General features: G+C 44.7%; 1 protein-coding gene across 3 annotated transcripts in view; it reads left to right on the top strand.

Moving 5' to 3' along the window:
- Window positions 1-17,091, top strand: part of ercc6 (excision repair cross-complementation group 6) — a 49,282-nt gene extending 32,191 nt beyond the window's left edge. For all 3 annotated transcript variants that reach the window (XM_046359104.1, XM_046359102.1, XM_046359103.1), the window contains exons 12-24: window positions 176-349; window positions 863-1,039; window positions 2,154-2,270; window positions 6,369-6,464; window positions 7,696-7,914; window positions 8,049-8,159; window positions 8,532-8,651; window positions 8,923-9,017; window positions 11,827-11,972; window positions 12,066-12,746; window positions 13,123-13,291; window positions 13,394-13,472; window positions 15,648-17,091. In XM_046359104.1, coding sequence (XP_046215060.1) covers window positions 176-349; window positions 863-1,039; window positions 2,154-2,270; window positions 6,369-6,464; window positions 7,696-7,914; window positions 8,049-8,159; window positions 8,532-8,651; window positions 8,923-9,017; window positions 11,827-11,972; window positions 12,066-12,746; window positions 13,123-13,291; window positions 13,394-13,472; window positions 15,648-16,100 — 2,637 coding nt within the window. In that variant the 3' untranslated portion in view covers window positions 16,101-17,091. The remainder of the gene's footprint in view (window positions 1-175; window positions 350-862; window positions 1,040-2,153; window positions 2,271-6,368; window positions 6,465-7,695; window positions 7,915-8,048; window positions 8,160-8,531; window positions 8,652-8,922; window positions 9,018-11,826; window positions 11,973-12,065; window positions 12,747-13,122; window positions 13,292-13,393; window positions 13,473-15,647) is intronic.

Here is a 17,091-nt window from a genome sequence, read left to right as displayed (position 1 = left end):
GGTTGGATGATACTTTTCTGTACTTAACTGGAAATCAACCAATCCACCATCGTTAACTCAATGGAAAGGTGAAATGGTTTATTATCTAAATGTTGAAACTGCGTAGGCACTCTGTGTGGCGGAGAGTCATTTTGGCGCTTGAGAGTGATGCGGGGGCTGATTTGTCTCGCTCTAGGAGAAGTTGATATCAGAGATGGCAGCATGTCATGGTGTCTTGATAACGTCGTATTCAGCCGTGAGGATCATGCAGGAGACCCTGCAGAGATACGACGGCTGGCACTACGTTATACTGGACGAGGGACACAAGATCCGCAACCCTCACGCTGGAGTTACCACTGCCTGCAAACAGGTACCCTCACACAGCTCAATAAACCGTTGGTCAGCAACCCTGGTCCTGGATAGCTACAGTATAAGTATGTGGTATAGTGTTTTGTTCCATCCATGCTGCTAATCAAGATTTTTTCTTCCCTTTTACCCTCTTTTTCTCTCTCCTCTCTCACCCTCTTTTTCTCTCTCACACACACCCCTCTCTCTCTCACACACACCCCTCTCTCTCACCCTCTTTTTCTCTCTCACACACACCCCTCTCTCTACCTCTCCTCTCTCACCCTCTTTTTCTCTCTCACACACACCCCTCTCTCTCTCTCACACACACCCCTCTCTCTCACCCTCTTTTTCTCTCTCACACACACCCCTCTCTCTCTCACACACACCCCTCTCACCCTCTTTTTCTCTCTCACACACACCCCTCTCTCTACCTCTCCTCTCTCACCCTCTTTTTCTCTCACACTCACCCCTCTCTCTCTCTCTCTCTACCTCTCTCCTCATCTCTCGCTCTTTCACTCCCTTTCTCCGTCTCTAGTTCCGTACTCCTCATAGGTTCATTCTATCTGGCAGTCCTATGCAGAACAATCTGAAGGAGCTGTGGAGTCTATTTGACTTTGTCTTCCCTGGAAAACTGGGCACGCTGCCTATTTTTATGGAACAGTTCTCTGTACCGATCACCATGGGGGGCTACAGCAACGCTTCACCTGTACAGGTAACACACGGACACACAATTTGGCGCTCTCGTCATTTTTGGAAGAAGGGAGTTGATCTTACTATTGTTACAAAAGGTCATTTCTCAGGATTTGACATCAGGATTTTATTCACATGGAGGGGATGGAAGAGAGGTAGGGGATGAAGAGAGGGAGGAAGAGGATGGACAGGGGGGGTGAGAAGGGATGGACAGAGAAAGAGGCGGTGAGCTGCTAAACGATGATCCTCAGTCATTAGTGTCCAGTCATTAATAACTCACCGACTGGATTTAATTATTTAACTGGCTCTAGAGGTAACACACACACATTGACTGGATTTAATTATTTAGCTGCTTTTAGATGGCCATCCGTGTTTCCGCTGTCGATAATAAAAAACCTTTACTAATTATTGAAGTTATTAAATGATGAGCGGGCAAAGCACTCTTTCTCTCTATAGCTCTACCCCTCTCTCGCTCCTCTCTTTCTCTCTCACCCCCCCATCTGTGTCCATCTTCCGTCTCCCCACCCTCAACTTGCTCTCCCTCGCTCTTTCTTTCCATAGTCCTCTCTCTCTCTCCCTTTCTTCCTCCCTCTCCTCTCTAGCTCTGTGTTATATAGTGCCCTGCAGCTATAACACTTTTTGCCCCCTGCTGGCTGTCCCCCCTGATCTCACTCACCCCCCCCCCCCAGTGAGGTGGATGACAACAAACGGTTTAAAGGGTTAAATCGTGACCCTGGGCTGAAGCCGTTTACTGGATCACACACTATAGGCAGCTGATGAAAGGGAGAGAGTTCCCCCTCTAGAGACCACCATAAGCACTCTGATCAATGTTTAATGGCCCAATCTGCTGAGAGGGAAGGAGTGGATAGAGGGAGGTGGGGGGGGGGCTAAACGACAAACATGCCCCAGGACAAATGTTCCATTATAGGTGTCGTGGTCAAGTGTTTGTTCATCTGACCCTTCAGAAGGCGCGTGTGTGTGTCATGTATGTTTACCCAAGGGGCTGTTGAACCATTGTGTTGGTGTCTTTGCTGTCATTTGTTGTAACTCTTTGTTGTGCGTCTTGTTTGTTATAGGTCCAGACTGTGTAAAATTGTGCGCGTGTCTTGAATCGTTGTCTTTTTGTGTTTTTCTAGGTCCAGACAGCGTATAAGTGTGCGTGTGTTCTGAGGGATACCATTAACCCTTACCTGCTCAGACGGATGAAGGCTGACGTGAAGGCCAACCTCTCTTTACCTGACAAGAATGAACAGGTGCGTGTCTCTGTCCCTCATGTGGCGGATACCAGAAAAGGCTGTAGTCTTTTTTGCAATTCTTTTTACAGTTTACTGTTCTACGTTCTTGAGGAACTGGGAAATAAGAATACTAGCATAAAGAACAAGGCAGTATCACACTGCAAACCTGTTCCTGCACAATGCCAAGCAAACCTCAACGAACCACAGGTATGTAGAATGTGCCCATTAATGAGTTGTGCCGCGTCTAGATCGGCGCTGTCCGCCCGCCGTAACTGAACCCGTAGTCGGCTCCGTTTTCGCGGTGACTGTCCGTGTTCCTGTGCGCCATTTTAATAGCAAGGCGCAAGCCACGCCCACCTGAGAATACACCATTCTTAACCATTATTTGGCTGTGTTTGAGAAGTGGATAATACATTGGACAACTGGCTGTCACTTGACCGATTGCTTTCAAAATAGAAACGGACCATATTCATACCTGTGCTAAACCACCTTTTCTTCCGGACTTTCCACTATCGGGGGGGAAAGGATGCCGGTACCATCAGATATTGTAGACGTAGAACAACATGGATTTTGACCCACGTGTTTTTCAAAGTTGATGGGCAACTACAGTACGTGATGAGAGAATAGAAAACGGTCTCTTTCCAGTAAGTGTTCCCCTTTGCCGATTTAGAAAGTTGTTGATGTTTCTTTAGATGATAATGACAACAAAGCGTAATATATGGATTAATAATGTTGGCATGTGTGATTACAAATAACTCAACATTTTTATATTTGACATTCAATTAAATACCTGAATTCCCAACAAAATGTTGAGATTTTATTTTTCTCATTGTGCAATAATAGTCCATATTTGATGGGTTTTTACAAATTGAGTTGACTTACTTCATTATGTAGCTGTTACATTTATCAGAATGTGTTTTTTACCTTCTCAATTTTGATGACCGTTGCTAGTTTTAATGGGTACATCTTGGGGTTTTACCAGAGGTTTTATACAGTTGAAGTCGGAAGCTTACATACACTTAGGTTGGAGTCATTAAAATTAGTTTTTCAACCACTCCACATTTTCTTGTTAACAAACCTATAGTTTTGGCAAGTTGGTTAGGACATCTACTTTGTGCATAACACAAGTCATTTTTCCAACAATTGTTTACAGATTATTTCACTTATAATTCACTGTATCACAATTCCAGGTGGTCAGAAGTTTACTTTACCACAATCCCCTGACATCAACCAAATTGAGATTAATTGGACCGCAGAGTGACGTAAAAGCAGCCAACAGGTGCTCAGCATATGTGAGAACTCCTTCAAGACTCTTGGAAAAGCATTCCAGCTGAAGCTGGTTGAGAGAATGCCAAGAGTGTGCAAAGCTGTCAAGGCAAAGGATGGCTATTTTAAAGAATCTCAAATATAAAATGCATTTTGACTTGTTAACCACTTTTGGGAAGGGGTTACTACATTATTGAATGTGTTATTTGATAGTTTTGGTGTCTTCACTAATATTCTACAATGTTGAAAATAATCAAATAAAGAAAAACCCTTGAATGAGTAGGTGTTTCAAAACTTTTGACCAGTAGTATACAGTTGACTTCGGAAGTTTACATACACTTAAGGTTGGAGTCATTAAAACTTGTTTTTCAACCACTCCACAAATTTCTTGTTAACAAGCTATAGTTTTGGCAAGTCGGTTGGGACATCTACTTTGTGCATGACACAAGTCATTTTTCCAACAATTGTTTACAGACAGATTATTTCACTTATAATTCTCTGTATCCCAATTCCAGTGGGTCAAAAGTTTACATACACTAAGTTGACTGCCTTTATCCAGCTTGGAAAATTCCAGAAAATTATGTCATGGCTTTAGAAGGTTCTGATAGGCTAATGGACAATTTGAGTCAATTGGAGGTGTACCTGTGGATGTATTTCAAGGCCTACCTTCAAACCCAGTGCGTCTTTGCTTGACATGGGAAAATCAAAAGAAATCAGCCAAGACCACCTGTGCGCACATTGTTCATTAGTGTAATCATTTGTTTCTCCGTTGATTAGAGGAGCAGGTCTTCATTAGGGTGGCTAGCTAATATCTGGTTGGATCTCACAAACCTACACCATTGGTCGGATTTTGGCAGATTTTTGTAATTATTATAATTTTAAAAAATTTAGCTGATAAATAAAACTGCCGCTGGCCAATTTGTCTTGGAGAAAAGTACAGATACAGAGCCTATGAGCGGAGAATCTGTCGGACAGCTTCTCAAAATCTCATTCAATGCTGCTGGACTGAATTTTGTGCTTTTATAAGCCCAATCATTCCGTTACAAATCTAAATTCGATTGTGTGTTTTATACTATTTGTATTTCTCAACTGGTAATTGTAGCACGCTTCCCAGGTGTCCCTGAACAAAGGGTGGTCAAAATCTAAAGTAACAGTTGGTATATGGTGTGGCCACCAGCTGCATTAAGTACTGCACTGCACCAGATTTGCCAGTTCTTGGTGTGAAATGTTACCCCACTCTTCCACCAAGGCACCTGCAAGTTCCCGGACATTTCTGGGGGGGATGGCCCTAGCCCTCACCCTCCGATCGAACAGGTCCCAGACGTGCTCAATGGAATAAAGATCCGGGCTCTTCGCTGGCCATGGCAGAACACTGACATTCCTGTCTTGCAGGAAATTACGCACAGAACGAGCAGTATGGCTGGTGGCATTGTCATGCTGGAGGGTCATGTCAGGATGAGCCTGCAGGAAGGGAGGAGGATGTCTTCCCTGTAACGCACAGCGTTGAGATCGCCTGCAATGACAAGCTCAGTCCAATGATGCTGACGCACACTGCCCCAGACCATGACGGACCTTCCACCTCCAAATTGATCCCGCTCCAGAGTACAGGCCTCGGTGTAATGCTCATTCCTTCGACAATAATCGCGAATCCGACCATCACCCCCGGTGAGACAAAAGAGCGACTCGTTAGCGAAGAGCACTTTTTGACAGTCCTTTCTAGTCCAGCGACCGTGGATTTGTTCCCATGGGGAACATTATTGCCGGTGATGTCTGGTGAGGATCTGCCTTACAACAGGCTTACAGGCCCTCAGTCCAGCCTCTCTCAGCCTATTGCGGACAGTCTGACTACTGATGGAGGGATTGTGCGTTCCTGGTGTAAACACGGGCAGTTGTTGTTGCCATCCTGTACCTGTCCCGCAGGTGTGATTTTCAGATGTACCGATCCTGTGCAGGTGTTGTTACACATGGTCTGCCACTGCAAGGACAATCAACTGTCCGTCCTGTCTCCCTGTAGCGCTGTCTTAGGCGTCTCACAGTACAAACATTGCAATTTATTGCACTGGCCACATCTGGAGTCCTCATGAGGAAAAGCTGAGGGAAAGTACATTGTGGCAGTTATTCCAACATCTTCTAAGTGCGCATCGGAATTCGGTAAGAAGTGCACACCGTTGCATGTTGTGTTACGATGATAACCATGGGCTTCCTGAGTGGTGCAGTGGTCTAAGGCACTGCATCACAGTATTGCTGCGTCACTACAGCCTGGGATTCGATCTCGCAACTGGCCGTGAGCGGGAGTCCCATAGGGCGGCACACAATTGGCCCAGCGACATCTGGGTTATGGGAGGGTTTGGGCGGTGGGTGCCTGCAAGCTGACTTCGGTCGTCAGTTGAACGGTGTTTCCTCCGACACGTTGGTGCAGCTGGCTTCCGGGTTAAGCGAGCGTGTGTTCAGAAGCGTAGCTTGGCGGGTCATGTTTCGGAGGACGCGTGACTCGACCTTCGCCTCCAGATCCCGTTGGGGAGTTGCAGCGATGATACAAGATTAGATCACAAAAATTGGGGAGATAAATGTGATTTCTAAATGTGATTTCTGTCATTCTGAGCACCGTGAGTGGACGCCATAATCAGGTAACGCACCCAATGCATGTGGGTCTGGTAAACTTCTCAAATGTCCATTAAATTCAAATGCTGCCGGTCAGATTTCCCCACACACACACACACACTATTCTGTTCAGTTCATTAATTGTCTCCCTTGGGACAGAGCCTCTAGGCTGAAACCTCTTGTCTTTGATTTCCGCTCACACACTTGTTTCATCAAGGGGTTTTAAAGTGAAGGCTTGTGTTTCTCCAGGTTTTGTTTTGCAGGCTAACAGAGGCGCAGCGTGAGGTGTATCAGGGCTATCTGGACTCCAAAGAGGTCTACCAAATACTGAATGGAGATATGCAGGCGAGTCTCTCTCCATATCCTCTCATCTACCTCTTAGCTGGCTCTCCTCCTCCTCTTTCTGCACTGAGGCTCTTTTTGTTATTGATCAGAGAATTGTATCTATCAACATTTTTTGATTGATTGACCTTTTGGCTTTGAACAGTCAAGTCAATTGTCTGTCTATACAAATTATTGTGCTGTAACCATAGGCTGATTTTCATTTTCATGTTAAGGCCCATGTATATATATTGTTTCGTACGACCATCCTGATCTTGCGAGCTTACATTCTGTTTCACTGTGAAAACGAAAACAAAAGTGCAGTGGTCAGGATGGTGGATCGGGGCTAATATATCTCAAGTTATGATCTGGATTGGAAATGCACGTTCTGGCATCCCACTGAAAGACGAGTACCTAGTTCAGGTTAAGCCGGTTATTCTTCCAGGAAAAAGATGGGCCTTATTCATAATTTAACACAAACACTGGAGTACTACCCGAGATGGTCTATAATGTTGAGATATGCCATTCTATGGGTTTTGCTCGACATGTTGCATGCATAAAGCTTTCTATAGGGACCTGTATGTTATCTCGGTGTGTCATTCACATTAGGATATGTAAGGTCAGTGGTATGATAACTGATGCCTGGTCAGAGGAATGCTCTACAGTGGTTTTTGAGTGTATCTCTGACCCGAGGAAAGGCTTTTACACCAACCGTTCTTCATCACTGCTCTATATTTCCTTGTGCGCGCGCACACACACTCTCAGTGGTCAGTCCTCTCCTTGATGTGGTCTCTGAATCCATTAACCCACATTACTAATGCAGCACTTGGCTAGTGCACTGCAAACGCACAACGCACTCTTTGCCTTCTGCAGGGAATTAGTTATGTCGGATCATTCATTAGGACCCTTATGGAAATAATTAGTCTGAAAATGTGTTTGTTTAAAGGGACCAACATCAATATGATCATGGAAATATAATCAAATGTAATGTTGTTGACTGGAAAGCATATTATTTTCTAGCTTGCTTCTTTTTGTAGATCCTAACCAGGTAGAAGCAAAAAATCGATCAATGCTGTGTTTACCAAATGTTTTTGTGCTATGATCAACCTTAAGTTTTGTGAGCTATCCTGTGACACATCGACTGACAAATAAAACAGTTCTACCACAAAGTTGGGGAACACTATCCTCCTAGTTCACAGTGACTGTTTTATTTATTAATGCATTTATATATTGTGTTTTTATACTTCATTTCCAGGTGTTCTCGGGCCTGATAGCACTGCGTAAGATGTGTAACCACCCGGACCTGTTCTCAGGGGGTCCCAAGATCCTGAAGGGTATACCAGAGGACCAACTGACTGAAGAGGAACACTTTGGCTTCTGGAAACGTTCCGGCAAACTGATGGTGGTGGAATCACTGCTCCGACTTTGGTTTAAACAGCAACACAGAGTCCTGCTGTTCACACAGTCCAGACAGGTATGTGTGTGCTGGTGGGGGGGGGAGACACAATGACTAGGTGGGTCTCAAGTTCCATAGAATATTAATTTGACAATCCTGTTAGGCCTAATCCACAACTCTTTCTTCCTCTCTTTCGCGCCGTCTCTTTCTAGATGTTGGGGATATTGGAGGTGTTTGTGAGGGAGAATGGCTACACCTATGTGAAAATGGATGGTACCACCACCATCGCCTCCAGACAGCCTCTCATCGCTCGATACAACGAAGTAAGGGTCTTTCTTGCAGACCTGAACCAAACTGTGCTGGCTCAGATATTTCCTTTTCACATTGTGAAAATATGAAACCAGCAACTATGGTTGACGCGTAATCAGGCCTGTTCAGTACAGCTGAGGTTTGGATCGTCTCGATTCGGCTCAGTAGTGTGAAAAGACCTTTCAGTAAAAAAATCTTAGCGCTGGGGGTTAGATTGCTAGCGTGGAAACGTCATATTGTCTAGCCTGCTGCCCAGTGTCTTTGGGTATCTTCGCATATGGTCCCATGATCAGACGTGTCCTGATGAGTGATTTTAAAAAGTACTATAAGAAATTGTTTTGCTTTGACCACCATTATATCCTAATTTGTCCTCTCCTCCTCTCCAGGACAAGTCTATCTTTGTGTTCTTGTTGACCACCAGAGTGGGGGGGCTGGGAGTCAACCTGACCGGAGCCAACCGAGTCATCATCTATGACCCCGACTGGAACCCTAGCACTGACACACAGGTACACACACCGCTGACCATAGGGTCGACAGACTCCATGGTACACAGACATATCTGTGACCAGTCAGTCGTTGCCTAACCATGAATCTCCTGCTATTGTCTTGTCCCCTAGGCTCGATGCGCGTATGTGGAGGATCTCACACACTCTTATCACACTCTCACCCCCATGTCCCTGTGTTGTTGTCCTCTAGGCTCGATGCGCGTATGTGGAGGATCTCACACACACTCTTATCACACTCTCACCCCCATGTCCCTGTGTTGTTGTCCTCTAGGCTCGAGAGCGAGCTTGGAGGATCGGTCAGAAAAAGGAGGTGACTGTCTATAGACTACTGACCGCCGGGACCATTGAGGAGAAGATCTACCACAGGTAGGAAGGGAAGGAGGGACACTTTATTCATATCACTAGCCAATCACCGAGGTTTAGCACTCACTTCCTGAGGGGTTCAAATACAGACTTTGCATATATCTGAGCTCGCTGCATTTAGCCAAAGGCATCAAGAAGGGTAACATTTACTTTCTCAGGCCCCATTATGATATAATATGCCATTTTAGCAGATGCTTTCAGCCAAAGCGATTTACAGTATTTCGTGCATACAATTTCGTATATGGACTTACGAAAGAAACCGCGACGCTGACGTTGCAAGCGCTCTAGTTTCAAGTTTTATTTGTCACATGCACAAGTACAGTGGCATGCTTAACTTGCAAACCCTTCTCAACAGTGCAGTAATTCAATATCAAAATAGGAGAACTATAAAAACAAACACGAGAAATACAGTTTAGGTGCAGGTATACTGCATTAACTGAGGTAGATGTGTACATGTAGGCAGGGATTAGGAGAAAGTGACTGGTCGCAGGATGGATAAATCACAGTAGTAAACATTACAGCAGCAGGGTGGTGGTGAGTGTCAGTGTATGCGTGTTTGGGTTGAGACCTGTGAGCGTGTGCACTGTCAGTGCATACAGTCCACGGTGGGGGTAGAGGCTCTCGCTCTCTCTTGGAGCCTATTGGTCCGAGACCTGATACTCTGGTACTGCCTGTTGGACGGAAGCAGAGAGAACAGTCTATGGCAGGGTTGGCTGGAGTCTTTGGCAATTTTTTGGGGCCTTCTTCAGATACTGCTTGGTGTGTATGTCCTGAATGGCTGGGAGCTCGCCCACAGTGATGTGCTGGGATGTCCGCACCACCCTCTGTAGGGCCTTGCGGACAAGGGTGGAGCAGTTGCCACACCAGGCAGTGATGCAGCCGGTCAAGACGGGATCCAGTTGAAGAGGGAGGTGTTCAGTCCCAGGGTCCCAAGCTTGGTGACAATCTCGGAGGGGGCTTTGGTGTTGAACGCTAAGCCATAGTCGATAAAAGACGTTCTCACATAGGATTTTCCCCTTCATGTCTAAGTGGGAAGGGCAGTGTGGAGTGCAATTGAGATGGGGTCGTCCGTGGATCTGTTGAGGCGGTATGAAAACTAGAGTGGCTCCAGGGTGTCTGGGGTGATGGTGTGGATGTGTCATGGCCAGCCTTTTCTAAGCATTTCATGATTACAGATGTGAGCGCTACAGGGCACTGTGGAAGGTTACTTTAGATGTCTTGGGAACAGGAACGATGGGTGGTCATTTTGAGGCATGTGGAGATTTACAGACTGCAACAGGGGAGGTTGAAAATATCCGTTACGACACCTGCCAGCTGGTCTGCTCCTACCCTGGTATTCTGTCTTGCTCAGTGGCCTTATGAGTGTTGACACGTTTAAAGGTCTTACTCACGTCAGCCTCGGAGAGCGAGTAATCCCGAACAGCGGGAGCCCTTATGCAAGGCTTGCGGTAATTGTCAATGAAGAGTACATAAAAGGCTTGAAGATCATCTGGTAGAGTGGCATCGTTGGGTAGCTCACGGTTGGCTGGTTTCTCCTTTATAATCCGTAATGCATTTTCGTCCTTGCCCAATGCATTGAGCATTGGAGCCAGTGCAATAGGATTCCACCTTATTCCTGTATCGTCTTTTTTGCATGTTTGGGGGTTCTACGGATGTTGTAGCGGGACTTCGTCATGTGACCGTGGCTACTTCCTTAGCCTCACGGTTAGCTACGTTGGCTGCAATAGCCCTATGTGTAGTGTGACTCTGTCCTTTAGTTGAACGTGTGTCTCAGTGTTAACCCAGGGCCTTTGGTTGGGAAAACATCTGACCTTTACTGTAGGGACAACATCATCGGTGCACTTTCTGATGAAGCCGGTGACGGGGTGGTAAAAGTTGGCGATGTTGGCGAAGTCCCGAAACACATTTCTTGTCCCGTAAAATGTAGCCTCTGCTTCATTGGACCACTTCTCCACTGAGTGTGTCACGGGCACTTCTTGCGAAGGGAGGCCAAGGGAGTGACTTGTAAGCGTACGTGTTGGTCGTATAACAATAGTTTTAGAGCCCCTAGTGGCATAGAACACTTGCTGGGAAAAGTTAGGCAGAAAGAACCATGTCTGAGTTGAATGCATCAAGTGGAAAAACGTAAATGTAACAATTTATGTTCAATGGAGAGTTGAAGTTAGAGAAGCGAGGCCAGAAAAGTCATGTTTGGGAAAGATTTGGTGAAGTGGTTAAAAAATATATATTGATAGCAGTGCCGGCTATGTTATGTGTGTCGTTGTGAGAGCACTATACAAATTCCACAGTCACAAGACAGGTTGTCAAATAGGCCTATGGCACGTCAAAGGGAACTGTAGCGTACTATTCAGACTGGTTAAGTGGACACTGAAATCTATAACCTCTCGCATATTAACTCCTGCAGAATTGAGCATTTCTTGCAGTAAAATTATACACCAAATGTTGGCAAAATTTTGACTCCCAAATAGCCTACCAAGAAGTTGGAAATTATAAGCAGTAACCGGTCTCAAAATCATCCCGCCCATCGGACTGTAGCATACAGCGCATTTTCTATATTATCGGGTTAGGGTCGGGGCTTCAGATTTTCACTTTGTCACATATAGTCGGCGATTGCAGATAGGTTATTAGCAATTGTGTGTGTGGGTGAACAAACAGCTGACCGACCACAGGGCTACAATTACTTCTGGACCTTTTACTGTGTCCACGTTTCAAGTAGCTCTTCACCTGTGATAAACTGAACTATTGAGATTCTCCTCCCAACACCACCAGGAGAGACTGTGTTAATATTCACCTCTGGTGTTTTTCCCTTCAGGCAAATCTTCAAACACTTCCTGACCAACCGCATTCTGAAGGACCCCAAACAGCGACGCTTCTTCAAGTCCAACGACATCTACGAGCTGTTTACCCTATCTAATCCTGACGGGACGCAGGGCACTGAGACCAGCGCTATATTTGCAGGTACACACACACACACACACACACACGGTTCCGCCTGTTTTTATTTCCACTCATTTTTATTTCCACTCGTTTTTATTTCCACTCATTGTGTAGGCACCGGTTCTGATGTCCAAGCTCCTAAGAAGCCAGTCAGACCAAGGTCTAACCATAGACACTCTGTAACCAATCACAATGTTAGCTCCACTGGAGGTGGAGCCATCCCTTCCCCATCGCCCCGGCCTGGAGACAGGACCACCCCCCTTCGCAGTAACATCTCTCTCAATAAGGACAGCCAGGAAGCCAACCAGGGCGAGGCAGATATTCCTATTGGACAGTCCCAGACAGAATGTGACACACAGCATTCTAGGGAGGAGGGAAGCAATGCTCATATACTCACAGACCCAGACAGAGACCAAAACTCCATTCTGACCCACAAACACAGAGACTCACCCGTGACCAGCCCAAACCCACACAAACATTCACACACGAACTCCGTCAGTCCCAGCACACAGAAACAACGAGACAAACACAGTCCACACAAACACAGAGAGTCTCAAGGACCTGGCCCCAGTCCCTACAAACACCGGGAGAAGAGGAAGCACTGTGACTCGACAATAGAAGGACCTAAAAACAAACACGGGAATCAGAAACAGGCCAAGGTCGAGGGTCATCGCATCTCTTACCTGGTGAAGAAGAGGAGCTACAAAGGACAAGAGGAGCGCGAGGAGCAGCCGGAGAAACAGGACCAGAGACAGAGCGACGACTACGTACTGGCCAAACTCTTCAAGAAGTCGGGTATGTTTTTATGTTAATACATGTTTACAAGTAATGAAATATATTTTTGTTGGTAGTTATGTCGCTTTAATGCTTATTCAGGAAAGTTATTATAAAGTGTTATCGTACTTTCCTTTACGCGTTTCAAGAAATCGGGTACCTCTGCACATGAGGCATTATTTGCCAGGTGAAGTTTTGTTGGACTGAAGGTGAAGCTCTTCGTTTAAACCGTAGAAGATGAACTAGCATGAACCAAACGGTGTTTTTGCGTGTGTGTTTTTTTTCTATGTGGTGTTTAAACCACAATTTGTGTCAATGATTTTGTCCTACAATCACAGGGTAAAGTAGAGCTACCCAGTGCCTCTTTAACCTTCTTCTCTCGGCCTCTCCTCTCTAGGTATCCACAGTGTAATGCAGCATGACTCCATCATGGAGGCGTCTAACCCAGACTTTGTCCTGGTGGAAGCTGAAGCTAACAGAGTAGCTAAAGACGCTTTGAAAGCTCTGAAGGTCTCCAGACAACACTGTAGACTGCCCTACAACCAACCTGCCCCAGCTCCAGCCAGGTACACGCACACACAGGCTATCACTGTAGACTTCCACATTGAGTGGAGGATTATGGGTATTGTAGTTTGAATAGGTGTGTGGGTGGTTGTGTGTGTCTACAGGAAGAGGTTTGGTCAGAAGAAGAATCCTTTGCTGTCTGCTCCTCCTGCTACAGTTGTCCCAGCTCAGGACAAATGCAAGGTAACTACACACCTCAACACCACTGAGGTAGACAACATATTTGTATTAGGGCACACAAAATAAAATGTTTTTCACAGGGTGTCTCCTGGTCCTTAAAAAAAATGTTTTTAAATTAATTTAGCTAAATGAAAGGCTTTTAAAATGTCTTAATGTCAGTTTTCAATGGTCTTAAAAAATTCAACCGGAGACGACTGTGTTTCCGCAATGTTGTGCAGCTGCTTATTGTTGCCACCACAGCAAAATAAACAGTATAGTGCATTGTCTTCATAATTCCTCTAATGAAAGTGTCTGCCCATGTTCCTGTTTCGCCAGGACCTGCTGCAGTGATAATGAGCGAGCCACTTTTAACTTCCTTTTCCACTGCACTTATTTTGGAGGAAAAAAAGTGTTCTGATTCTAGCGATAAGAAAAACACAGCAATCCTGTGTAATATTCAGGGCATAAAATGAACACCCGCCACCTGACAAATGCAGGTAGATTTTGGCATTGGTAGGTAAGAATGTCTAATTCACCAGCCACATTGGCGTGTGGTAACTCTCAGGGCTCTACAGTGTGAGTGTTTAATTTTTTTTAAAGTGTGTGATTTTATAGCAAAATAAATGCTGCAGTAGCTGTTTTCAAAGTATTTCTGCCATTTTGTTTCATATCTACTAATACACAAAGAAATCTGAATCCTAAGGTTGTAGCAATCCCACCCTTGCAACAGCAACTCTGCCTGTCTGGGGGGCTGTGACCACTGAAAGATTTGTTTTTTTATTGGGTACAGGCATAAAAGTTGGTCTAATGTACTCTGAAGTCTACTAAAGTGAGACTTTGTCCTCGTGTTTCTTGGCTATTTACATTGTTTTGTTCACAAGCTAGGTTGCTTTTCAATGTTTGAGTTTGCTCTCGCTGCTAGCAAAAAGAGACATTGTTAGCCTCAACTAGTGACGTTCTCACGGGAACATGTGATGACTCCGGCAGCCCTGTTACCAAGGTTACCTTAAAGGGGCAGCTAAAGTGTTTTGTCAGATTTTTTTGTTTAGTTAAAATACTCAGGTCACAGAATATTATATTAAATCAAGCAATATACCACATTATTTCTTACTAATAATAAATGTCTTGTTTTAGAAACATTACTAAGCATGCTCATCATTTTCTTTGTCTTTGTGTAATTATGCCAAAAACAAATCAAAGTTGCTGCTAGATTTTTAATCTACCAACCACAGTGGCTGGTATAGAAAAAAGTTTAAGGCCCTGGTAATACTCGTCACAGTTGAAGAGAGGATGTTCTCAGCTTTGTGCAGGTATATTGTTTTTTTATTTCTCAGCTGTCTATTTTACAACCGAGATATGGATCTGCGATACGGCGCACGCAAAATTAGCATTGTCCATTGCGAGCTCATCGGCCTCTGCGAGCGCATTAGCCTCACTGGGTATTAGGCTATGAAGCGACGTTTTTTGGGGGGGGGGGGTTCGTCATTACTTTACTGTTAGATTAAAACATGGTTACTTCCAGTGAAAATTATACTTCGAGGTAGTGATCTAGCTAATGTGTTTTTTATTTTCCACTTACCCAGGTGAATTAACACCAAATATGTTAATCTGTGATATTAGTGCACGTAAAGATGTAGGAAAATGAATCTCTATTGAACAAAAAATAGAGACCTATTTTAACTGTAAAATATGACAATGGACTAATTGTCAACCTAAAATGCATTACAATCACAGGATTAGGTTGCAGTGCACATCAACATATCTTGAATCATGCATTCCTGCCTAGATGAAAAAAGTTTTGAATACCATCTCAGTAGTCTATTGCACATCTTTATTAAAGCACTGTGAATGCCATCAGAAGATGGTTAGCCTACACATTTTTTTCTATTAGTGACGGTGTGAAGAAATATGGGAATATTAGCAGACCTCAATTGGTATTAAATTACATTTCAATTGGCATTGAACAGGTCTTTAAAAAGTGTTAAATTCAACTTGATGGAACCTGCAGATGGAAATGGAAATTTGTGTTTCTTATTGGACACATTCAGGAAGTCCCTCCATGTTTTGGTCTGTTTACCTCTGTTAGGTGCCTAATGAACATGACCCTGCTGAAACATATAGTCAGATATTCTCTGTTCTCCATGTTCTTCATTATTCTGTTCTCTGTTGTAACCCAGTGTGTCTGCTTTATCTGTGTAGGATGCTGCCATCATCAAGAAAACCATCGCTAGGAAACCCATCCCAGGGGGTCACTTCAGTGGAGAAGGGGTAGAGGTGGGAGGCTCTTCCTCTACTACGGCCCCCCTCTCTTCCTCCACTCTACTGGCCCGCATGAAAGATAGGAACCACCTCAGCCTGCCCCAGAGAGAAGGGGATGAAGGAGAAGAGGAAGAGGGGGGTGCCCGTATCCCCTCAGGCCCTCCTGCCCCCCCTACGGAACACGATGAACTCCTGGTGGAGCTGAGAAACTTTGTGGCATTCCAGGGAGCTGTGGATGGACAGGCCAGCACCAAGGAGGTCCTGGACCACTTCACCCCCAGACTGACCCACACCCAGACCCCTGTCTTCAGAGAACTACTCCGAAACATCTGTAACTTCCACAGGGCAAAGGGGCAGGAGGGGACGTGGAGACTTAAACCAGACTACAGATAATGGGAGTAAGGAGAAGGGGAGAGGAGACTCACACCTGACTACTTGTAGTGAGGGTGAGGCAGAGGAGGAGAAGTCTGGGTTGATGGAGAGGAATTTGAGGCTCAAAAAAAAACATTTTAACTGATGGCGAGGAGATGGGAAAGAGAGGGAGAAGCGGATCTGAGTTACTGTAGTCGTTGGGTTGGGGGGGTGCTATTAATGAAAATGTCACATTTATTTGTTTATACCTGGGATCTACTTGAATTCAGACATTTTACATGTAACTGACAATGTATCTAGAAATTGAATACTGTTATTGTGGCAGTAGGAAATTATGCAGATGTTTTTAATTCAAAATAAGAGTCCCCCTACAAAGACACGTTAAACTCGGGGAATATGCAGTACAACTGTTTTTCACAGCATTGCAACCACCTTTTAAGAAAATGTCTTGATCATTTGACGTACTTTTATTTGTAACCCCAAAGAGACGATTTTCACGTCTTAATCCGCCGATGTCGCACTTCCGCATCTGCGGTGAAAGGTGGCAGAGCCAGAGCTGTGTTTGTCAGACCATGAGACATTCCAAAATATCAGTCTTCTCACGAAAATGTCTGTGAACGACCTACAAACTGTTACCCCTATATGGAAAGATGAAACTATCACGAACACAATGTTGTGCTCTACGACCCCCACAAGCGTTTTGGTACTCGTTTGAAGTCGGTACAGATGATCTGCCAACTTCTGTCTGTAGCGTCTGAACAGTTTGGGCTACACGCTAATATATCTCACGAACACGTACACTACCGTTCAAAAATTTTGGGTCACTTAGAAATGTCTTTGTTTTTTGAAAGAAAAGCAACATTTGTTTGTACATTAAAATAATACAGAAATACAGTGTAATTACTATTGTTGCTGGAAACGGCTGATTTATTTTATGGAATAGGCCCATTATCAGAAACCATCACTCCTGTGTTCCAATGGCTCGTTGTGTTAGCTAATCCAAGTTTGACAT

Source organism: Oncorhynchus gorbuscha, linkage group LG08 (genome assembly GCF_021184085.1).
Source record: "Oncorhynchus gorbuscha isolate QuinsamMale2020 ecotype Even-year linkage group LG08, OgorEven_v1.0, whole genome shotgun sequence".
NCBI classification, from domain to species: Eukaryota; Metazoa; Chordata; class Actinopteri; order Salmoniformes; family Salmonidae; genus Oncorhynchus; species Oncorhynchus gorbuscha.
The sequence above is the reverse complement of the archived record's forward strand: the minus strand, read 5'-3'. Positions and strand labels throughout refer to the sequence as shown.